This window comes from Mastomys coucha, unplaced genomic scaffold (assembly GCF_008632895.1).
Source record: "Mastomys coucha isolate ucsf_1 unplaced genomic scaffold, UCSF_Mcou_1 pScaffold21, whole genome shotgun sequence".
Lineage (NCBI taxonomy): Eukaryota > Metazoa > Chordata > Mammalia > Rodentia > Muridae > Mastomys > Mastomys coucha.
The window spans coordinates 167961716-167972403 of record NW_022196904.1 but is presented as its reverse complement, the minus strand read 5'-3'; the positions used below and the strand labels follow the sequence as shown (position 1 = coordinate 167972403).

General features: G+C 36.9%; 1 protein-coding gene across 1 annotated transcript in view; it reads right to left on the bottom strand.

Moving 5' to 3' along the window:
• The window catches only part of Btaf1 (B-TFIID TATA-box binding protein associated factor 1), an 89951-nt gene that overhangs the window by 48809 nt on the left and 30454 nt on the right, over nt 1–10688 (bottom strand). Inside the window, exons 6-11 of the mRNA XM_031390175.1 lie at nt 10210–10346; nt 6497–6626; nt 5933–6001; nt 2985–3074; nt 2065–2160; nt 1800–1976 (exon numbers count right to left, since the gene is read on the bottom strand). Coding sequence (XP_031246035.1) covers nt 1800–1976; nt 2065–2160; nt 2985–3074; nt 5933–6001; nt 6497–6626; nt 10210–10346 — 699 coding nt within the window. The remainder of the gene's footprint in view (nt 1–1799; nt 1977–2064; nt 2161–2984; nt 3075–5932; nt 6002–6496; nt 6627–10209; nt 10347–10688) is intronic.

Sequence of the window (10688 nt, the reverse complement as noted above, 5' to 3'; positions counted from 1 at the left end):
ATATATATATATATATATACATACAAATAGGCATGTGGTAACAATGGGAAAAAAGGCCATGAATTTGAAAGAGAGCAAGAAGGGGTATATGGGAGGTTTTGGAGGGAGGAGAAAAGGGAAGGGAGAAAGGTAATTATAATCTCAAAAATTAAGAGAAGTTTTAAAAAATTTAGTCTATGAAACAGGTACAGCTTTTCAAATACTAATAAGACATTTTCTGTTCCTTGTTTTATAGAAGCTACAAGTTAGGAAAAGGTTGCATTTGAAGAGTCACTATGTGGGTTGCAGTGACTAAAAGGGCGGGAAAAGCAAGAACAAAGAAAGCAGAGAGGGTAAACTCAGTCATAGAGAGAGTGGGTCTATGAACAGAAATCAAGGAATCTCAGTAGTAGAGAGAGTGGGTCTATGAACAGAAATCACAAGGAATGTTTTGCTGCTGGTAGTTTAAAACAACAAAAGAAAAAGACAACCTTGGAAGTAACTTCAAAAGGCTTTTCTGGGATAGGAATGGAAACTCTGTTCTTGGATTAGTGAGTAAGACAACAGAGAAGCTAATCCAAAGCAGTAAAAAGGACAATCTTTTAAGTTCCTACCAGACTCAGCCAGTTTACAAAGTATTCAGGAAGCTAATTACATACTAGTAAGAAAAGGTTCAGTCCTGGTTTCTCTCTAGCTTCTCATTTATCTCATAATTCCTTTTTTCTTTTCTTCTCTAGCACATAGTCTCATGTCTATCCCAAACAAAAATTTATCTAGCTAAGGATGACCTTGAACTTCTGATCCTTCTGCCTCTACCTGCGAAATACTGGGACAAGGACTTTGGAACACACAGGTTTGACTCTAAGAACTACAGACTGGGTACCATTCCTCACTTGCTTTTATCATTTTAGCACTCAATTTTGTGTAAAGAAAAAAAAATTATGAATCATAAATTAAAAAGCCTTTTGTGAGTCAACCTAGGAACCCAATTGCTAGACACGGCATGCTAGAGTATATCAAAATTTTCAGTAAGCTACAGAGAGAACATTAATGCTCATCAGTAGAATACACACACACACACACACACACACACACGTTTTTATCCAAGATGAAGCCTGACAATGGAATAAACACTGGATTATAAAACACTTCGTTAAAAAAAAAAAGATGTCATGTGGTTTTGACTTCTGGTACTAACCCTAGTTTTACAACCTTAAACAAACTTCTAACTTTTTAGAGCTTGTTTCCCTATGTGAAAATGATAAGACTATCTATATCCTGTTTTTCTCAGGCTTCTTATAAAAAAATAAACAAAGAAAAACATTGGTGAATAATATAAAAAAGTGCATGACTGTATAGACTGCTTGCTTTGAACCTTGCTATATGTTTCCTGTCTATATCATCTGAATATATATCTCCTATATAATTTGTCTTATTCAATATTTAAATGAGTTTAAACAACTAAAGAACTATGAAATACATTGTGAGTTGCAACAATGTAACTAACCATCTTTTGATTTCTCTGTAAAATCTATGAGCATCACATATTTTGTCACACTTTCTCAAGAAGGCAAGCTTGAGTTTGGCATGATGACACACACAATCTCAGAACCCACAAGGAAAAGAAAAGGCAGAGGCAGAAAAATCTCTGCAATTTTGAAGCCTGCCCAATCTGTATATCAAGTTCCAGACTAGCTGGAGATACAAAGAGAGATCATAAAACAAAGGAGCAAGCAAGCAATCAAGCATACCCATCCCAACATCACAACAAACAAAACATTCAAAAGGGAAAAATCCCTTTCAAAAACTAAGTTAGTTACCTGACGAACTGCCAAAGCATATTTTATTCCCAGAAGACCACCATGTCTAACTTCCCACTGTTCTTGTGTCAATAATTTCAGCAGCACATCCACTGTCTTATGAACTCCTGTTTCGTTCATGTGCTTTAAAACCACACCTAATGTTTGAGCACAAGTTTCACGAACTGGCGCTACAACCTTCAGAATAGAAAGGAGTTACATATGCAGAAAATTTACTGATGTAGAATTTACAATTTGGGCAAAGCTTCACTCAGATGATACTTACTTCATCAGAAACGAAGTCTCCAAATCTGTCCAATGCAAAAACACAAAGGAGTCTAATAACTAAGTCTTCCAACCACTCTTGATGCTGCTGAATCATCTATTAAAATACAATCATTTTTAACAATAGGTAAAAATCAACTCTGTATTAGGGAGAGAATTGCTTCTCGGCCTTTTGGCTAAGATCAAGTGTTGTATTAGGGAGAGAGTGAAGGTGTTAAGTCCAAAAATGGGGGGAAAAATACACACAACATGCATATATACATAGTTAGGACATATTATCTTAGTAGAATTAAGTTACCCAACCATGTAAGAGTTCTATATACCATCTTTAAATGTAATTATGTCCTCTTTAATAATTATATTCAGAAGCCCTACATCAAAATTCTTATGTTCATAGTTCCTATTATGTTCCTATACTCTTAAAAAACTCTAATTACAAGCTGGGCATTCAGAAGCAGAGGCAGGGAGATCTCTTGAGTTCCAGGCTAAAAAGGTACACACTGATTCCAAGCCAGCCTTAGCTAAACAGTAATACTATCTCAAAACATCCCACACCGCCAAGCAAACAAAAGAAAAAGAATTCCTTAAGGTTACTCTCTATGGGGTCTTCTGCTATCTATGCTATTTCCAGGGTTTCTTACTACACTAATGTTGTTAGGAACCAGTATTATTTTATTTATCTTACTCTCTACTGAATTATCCTGCTCAAATGCTCTTCTTTCTACAAATTTTTCACTCTAGTGTTTCTGAAGATCTCTGTTCTCTAAACTGATTCGATGACAATAAACTTGATTTTTTTTTTTACCTATTCATAGTTCTTCTTACTCACCTTGCATTCTGACTTTGTTACATAACTTTTGTTACTTCCTCCTAAGTTGGAAAAATAGACCAACTACTAAATCATAGTTTTAATATACTTACCTCTTCTAAAGTGCTATCTCCCATTTTACCACCACTTTTCCCATGAGCTTTAAGAATTTCTCTGAGTCCAGTACCTGCCCCATGTCGAACCTAAAAACACAGGAAACAAACATCAGGTGTCAAATGTTTAAGAAGCCAAGTTCAACTTTTCTTTAATATGAAAATGTTTTCCAGTCAGTGTTGATGCTACAGAAACATCTATTGAAGCATATTTTCCTCAGTCTTTCAAGCAAGGTTTTACTTTGTAACCATAACTGAGCTGAAAGCTAGGATGTATACAAGACTGGCCAAGAACTCACAAAGACTAGCCTGGCTCTACTTCCCTAGTGCTGAGATAAAGGTGTGTGTCAGCACACCTGGCCATTAATTATGTTTTTAAATAACATGCATTTTGTACTGTGATACAAGAAAAGTAAATCCACCTGGCTTTTACTCCTATCCTTAGTCTCTACTTAGACTCAGAACTAAACAAATAGAAAGGAAAAGAAGCCGGGCGGTGGTAGCCCACGCCTTTAATCCCAGCACTTGGGAGGCAGAGGCAGGTGGATTTCTGAGTTGAGGCCAGCCTGGTCTACAGAGTGAGTTCCAGGACAGCCAGGGCTACACAGAGAAACCCTGTCTTGAAATATTGAAAAAAAAAAAAAAAAGAGAGAAAGGAAAAGAAATTTTTCTGTATAGTCCAAATACAAGTATTTTGGAAGTACATGTATTAAAAATAAAAATAAGAAACAAAAAAGCAGTCACGTGCCAAAAGAGGAGAATTCAAATTGTCTAATGACTAGTGCTTTCTTATATCTGGTAGACCAATCAGCATTCTCCGAGATGAGGATATGTTCTGATATGTTATATGAAAGGAAAGAAAGCCTGTACTATATACTATAGTCACTTATTTAAAATGCTCTCTGAGCTAAGACTTAATCATAAAAGGTACTCATAGCAAGATCCATCACCTACCCTTTTCTTTTCCTCTCTCCTTTTTTTCCATTCTGAGGATCACACCCAGGTAAGATCTCATACATGCTAAGCAAAGTGCTACACAAATGAGCCAGAGCTCATGGACCCAAAGCAGGTTTGTGTAGGAGAGTGGTTCTGAAGCTTTGATGGGGAATCTGCATGTCTATAAGCTAAGGTCCTTATCCCCGATTGGTTCTTGATCAATCAATAAACATGCCAGTGGCCAACAGCTGGGTGGGAAGAAAAGAGGGGCGACTTCCAGGTTCCCACTGGCTAGGAGAGAGGAGAGGGCAGGAAAAGGAGAATCGATATACTTGGGGGAGAGATATGGAACAGACTCAGAACTGCTAGGGAGATCTTCCAAAATGTAGGCGGAAAGGGAAAGTGATCCACGGAAGGCAGCCCAAAAGCATCTTAGGCAGCAAAACCAACGGGCTTCACAGAAGGTAATCGAGCAACTAAGCTGAGGGCAGATTTAGAGGTGTTGAGTTAGGAGTAAAGGTAACTGGGCTACTAAGTTGAAGGAAGATTTAGAGGTACCAAGCTAGGAATAAAGAGAAGGGCATGTAAGCAGCAGGAGGCTTAGAAGAACCCAGCAACTGAGCCAGTAAGGCAGGTTAACAGTGAGCTAATGTGTGTGTCTTCATCCACAGATCCAAGAGAACCTGGGTGGGCAGCAGGTAAGAGCCTGCCCAGAAGCATTAAAGTGGAGTAGAAAAAACTATACATTACAGGTTTGTTTTGTTTGTTTAACTCAAGGGCCAACTAAAGGTTTGGGATAACCAACCAATAATTCAATCAGAAGCTTTAGGGCTGGTGAGATGGCTCAGCGGGGAAGAGCACTGACTGCTCTTCGGAAGGTCATGAGTTCAAATCCCAGCAATCACATGGTGGCTCACAACCACCCATAATGAGATCTGACGCCCTCATCTGGTGTGTCTAAAGACAGCTACAGTGTACTTACATATAATAAATAAATAAATCTTTTAAAAAAAAATAAAAAAATAAAAATAAAAAAAAAAATCAGAAGCTTTATTTTTACCTTTCTACATGCTGGGACATGTTTGAATTTTTCTTTTAAGAAATACTTTGGGCCAGGCGGTAGTGGCACATGCCTTTAATCCCAGCACTTGGGAGGCAGAGGCAGGTGAATTTCTGAGTTCGAGGCCAGCCTGGTCTACAGAGTGAGTTCCAGGACAGCCAGAGCTACACAGAGAAACCGTGTCTCAAGAAACCAAAAAAAAAAAAAAGAAAGAAAGAAATACTTTGGAGGATTAATTACCTCAGAAATTGGTCTGAAAACTACTGCTTTCTACAGCTATACCATCCTGATTTTGGGGGGTGGGCTAGTCTGGAGGTTTGAGCCCAGGTATATGCTTCTGCACACTTAGTCCCTGAAATTACTTCTTGGTAAACAAAAACTGCCCACTGCAGGTATAATATAGGAATGAACACTTGTAATCCCAGTATTTAGGAAAATGAGTCAGGAATAACACCAGTTCAAGGCCAGTGTGAACTATCATGAGATTGCCATCCTACTCCCCAAAAGTTGTTCATTTTCAATAAAAAGAATGATTTCTACTGTTTATGAGAAAAATACAAGTCTTTATAGTAGGCAGAATAATAATAAGAAATGAACAATTTGCTTCAGAATATAATTTAAGGAAAAAAGGTTTTAAAAAAAAATGTCTAAAAACTTCTAGAAGTCAAACCTGGTGTGTGGTGCCATACACTTTTAATCCCAGCACCCAGGAGGCAAAAACAAAATAATCTCTGTGAGTCCAAGGCCAGGTGTACATACTGAGTTCCAGGCCAGCCAGTTAGATGATGATATGATGAGACCCTGTCTCAAACGGCTCCATCAAGAGAGAGAGGGGGGGAACATGAATGAATGAATGAATAAAAATATACAACATACAAGTCCTAAGAGACCTGATGGAAAAACAGGTGTCCTAATAAGTTTAGTATCTTTGTCTGAGAGGAAGGTGCCTTACCTCCCATGAGGGGTTAAAAAGGTCATTGCAAAGTTCTTCACAAAAGCTTTCCAAAGGCCATTCATTTGTCTAAATAAGAAAGACACAAATTACTACTGGTCAAAGCTCTGGATTCAAGAGTTAACAATTTAAGAAATGTTAAACATATAAAAATGTATGTTTACTTGTAGAAATAATAACACGACTTTAAATTTTTTAAATGGTTTACTAAAGAAGTATAAGACATTTACTAATAAAATTTCATTTTGTTGACAATATCTTGATGAATACATTTATGAAACTTATAAACAGGGCTTGGAGAGATAGCTCAGTCATTATGAACACTAGCTGTTTTTCCAGAGAACCCAGGTTCAATCCCCAGCACCTACATGACAGCTCACAACTGTCTGTAACTTCAGTTCCAAGGGGTCCAATACTCTCTTCTGGCCTTCATGGACACTAGTCATACAAAAACATGCAGCAAAACATCCATACACATAAAAATAAATAAATAAATAAATAATAAGCAAACAAACAAACAAAGCTAAAATTAAAAAAATAAAGTTGTAAACAATTTCAATATACCTCTTCAATTAAGGAAGAACTTTCTGGAACATTATCTATCAAGACTTTGGAATCACTTGAAGTCTGATTAATAACAACGTTTGCTACTTTCCGTCTCTTTTCTTCTGGCTCTCCATCAGTGCTGTCATTGCTAAAACAGAAATTACCAATTTTAAAAGTATATGAAGAAATGCAAGGGTTCTACAAGGTGTGTCAGTCAGAGAATCCACTGTCCACATTGCATGGGTATGTTACCTTGCTGAAGTAGCTTACTCAGCAATCTTACATCAACTAAAATGAACTCATTAATACTTTGAATAAAATATACCCCACTATTCTCTAAATTGGTTAATTTTTTCTTTCAAATTGAATCTCAAATCTAACATTCTTTCATCTCTACAACCAGTTCCTTTTCTTTTATTTAAAAGTCTTTTAAAATTAAACAATGTAAATCCAGCCAAACATGACACTAACTGTTTTTAGGCTTGCAACCTGGAGAAAACTAATATGCCAAGTAATATAAGATAGTCTTATTTGTTTGAAAAAATATGAATAAAATATATTATATAAAAAAAATTAGCTGGGTAGTAGTGGTGGTGCATGTCTTTAATCCCAGCACTTGGGAGGCAGAGGCAGGTAGATTCTGAGTTTGAGGCCAGCCTGGTCTACAGAGTGAGTTCCTGCACAGCCAGGGCTACAAAGAGAAACCTCGTTTCAAAAAACCAAAAAAGAAAAAAAATTAACAAAAATTTAAAAAGTATACAGAAACTGACCACTGATAAAGCATACAGAAATTTTGAAAAAAGTACTGTTCTATAACTTGAAAAGAAAAACAATGGCTAGTCTTATAAGAAATATTATAAAGAAAACAGTTATCTGGGTATGGTAGCACAGACCTTTTTTTCCAGCACCAAGGTGAGGCAAGAACATTAAGAGCTCAAGGTCAGCCTAGCCAACAAATTGATTAAAACACAAACTACCTTTATACAGCATTCAAAGAATAGAAAAAAGTAATGCAGATTATAGTTTTACTTTCTCTGAATCACTCCCTTTTGTACATTTATTTGTTTTTCAAGAAAGAATTTCTCTCTGCACAGCCCTGATAGGCCTGAAACTAGCCCTGTAGACTAAGCTGGCCTCAAGCTCACAAAGATCTGCCTGTCTCTGCTTCCCAGTGCTCAGACTCTATATCCTAACAGTGTATAAACTATTTGGCCAACTGTTCTTGTTTTACACGAGCATGAAAGAGACTGAAGACTCCCTCACACCCTCATCTAATTCTCTCCTATTGGCTATACTAGTAGGTCACCTTATGTCTTTAAACTTGCATACTTGTACTTTCAGACATTTGTTTTTATGACTACATTTGGAATATCTTTTCCTAGACAGTAAGAGCCATCACCTTTCTTTCAGATCTTTATTCTAAGCTATGTGAAAGTTTCGTAGACCATCTCATCAAAAACTCAAAATCAAGCTCTGCCCATTATTTCATATCCTCTTCTGTGGTGGTCTGAATAAAAATGGTCCCCATAGGATCATATATTTGAATGCCTAGTCACCAGTAAATGGCACTGTTTGAGAAGGATCTGGAGGTATGGCCTTTCTGGAGGAAATGTATGTGACTGTTAAGTGGGGTTTAAGGTTGCAAAAGTCCATGCCAGGCCCAGAGTCTCTCCCTTACTCGCTCACCTATGGATCACAGGGTTAGCTATCCTGCTCTGATGCCTTGCATGTCACCATACTCCCCACCATAAAAATGGAAACTACCTCTGAAACTATAAGCAAGCCTCCAGTTAAATGTTTTCTCTTAGATAGTTGCCTTGGTCACGGTAAGTATTTGGAACACATAATTAACAAACTCTGAAAAGGTGTGACATTTCTCACATTCAAATACTGGAGTAAAAGTATGAATAAAAACTAATAAAAACTTTTTCTTTTTTGTTTTTCCATCCAGCTACAAACTTTTATTAAACTACTACAAGATGACTATCTCATCTAGTTTAGGATCAGTAACATTCTAATTGTAGACTTTATTTTTGAGGATATTTGCAAAGACCTTATTAGATGAGTCTCTTTATTGAAAAAAAAGAAAGAAAAAAAAAAACAAAAACAAACAAAAAAACATAAAATCCTCTGGAATCTGAAACTCAGTCTTAGGGTTTTAGATTTTAGAACATTTTAGCTTAGGGATATTCAATGTCTATGACCTTAACAATATTAACCTTAAAAATCCCATAGTTAACAATAAAACAAAAACAAAAAGGCAGGCATCCATGCCTTTAATCCCAGCACTCAGGAGGCAGAGACAGAAGGATCTCTGTAAGTTTCAGGTCAGCCTGGTCTACAGAGGGAGTTCCAAGACAGCCAAGGCTGCACAGAAAAATGCTGTCTATGGGGTTCAGGGGAAATCCCATAGTTAAAAAGTTTAGACTTTAAAAATAACCTCAAGCATAGATTTCTATTAAATTGGTTTTTTTTTTTATGTATTTGTGTGTGAATGTGTGTGTGTATGTGTATCTCTGTGTGTGTGTCTGTGTATCTATGTGTGTGTCTCTGTATGTGTGTATCTGTCTTCAGATGTACCAGAAGAGGGCATCAGATCTCATTATGGGTGGTTATGAGCCACCATGTGGTTGCTGGGATTTGAACTCATAACCTTCTGAAGAGCAGTCAGTGCTCTTCCCCACTGAGCCATCTCACCAGCCCTTAAATTGGTTTTTTATTTAGCTATCTGTGCTTAATTCTACACAGAGTTTCTCTGTATGGCCCTGGCTATCCTGGAATTCACACTATAGACCATGCTGGCCTCAAACTCAGAGATCTGCCTGTCTCTACCTCCAGAGTGGTATGCGTCACTGTCACCCTGGTTTGTGTTTAACTTTTTTTCCCCCTACCCCCTCAGTATTCCAAGACAGGGTTTCTCTGTATAGCCCTCACTATCCAGAAACATACTCTTTAATTCTTGAACACTACAAACACTTTCTAGCTTTATCTGAATTTAAAGAATCGAAGTACTATAATCTAGAACAAAGACATAATTTTATAGACTTTTTATTATTTATTAACTCATCACCTACTCAAAGATTTCTTGAATACCACTAAGAGTCTGATTTAATACATGAGAAGCCCAGAAATCTACAACTTAACACACACTTCAGAGATCAACCTGAAAGATGTTTTGAACTAGCTACCTTTAAAGACAGATGACACTTCTATTAATTCAGTCGGATTCTGAAGACAATGATTCTTCAGAACTCTTTTCTACGGAGAGGTTAACCTAAGAAAGTCCGGATTACCATTCACTATTTAGCACAAGGACAGGGGATAACACCCTGACATTACTCCTGACTTAGCAAGAGCATTGTCTTGACTGGTGACCCCTAGAACCCCTCTCTGAATTCATTCTCTAATATTCTCCATTCAATGTACTTCTGGCACCCTGAATATTCACAATGAAGGTGTTTCTATTCCATAATTAGAATGCTCTCCCTTTATAGGTCTTCAGTCTTCATGAGAGGTTGAATATCAGGAAAAATAATAAAAATGAAAACAAAAAAATTTGACTCCTATAGATTTTTCTGGAGAAACAATCTCATTCCCCAGTAACAGTAAATCCTCTGTCCTGAGTAAAAAAAATTCAAGCATTTCTACTCAGCCGAGCAAAGGTCATCAAACATTTAACTATAAACCAAGCACACACACTGTTCTAAGTGAACAAGCAGGAAGATCACTACCTCTTCTCATTCGTTTCCACTGCATCCCTGGATCTCTGTTTTGCAAATAACTTGGCCATTCTTTTAGCTTTGTTCTTCTGTCTATTACTCATTCCTGCTCGGAATTCTGAATCAATCAATTCAGCTGCTTGGAGAGTCTAAAAGAGTAAAACAATGAGTTTAAACTGCCAGAAATTAAAATAAATACTGATAGTTTCAATCTTAGGAGAGAAATACTTCAATAAACTTTAATAGAGACTAAGCATTCTTTTTGATAATATTACACTATTATCTATCATGATTTTACTCTCAAGCCATATGCGCTAGAACACATAAAATTCTAGCACATAAAAGGCAGGAAGATGATGAGAAAGCCAGGGCTACCTAAGAAGACTTTGTCTTTAAAAAATGGCATGCCTTTAACCTCATCAGAGACCGAGGTGTTCTGTGAGGTCCAGGACATCCAGGACTACATATAGAAAGACCCTGTCTCAAAAAAA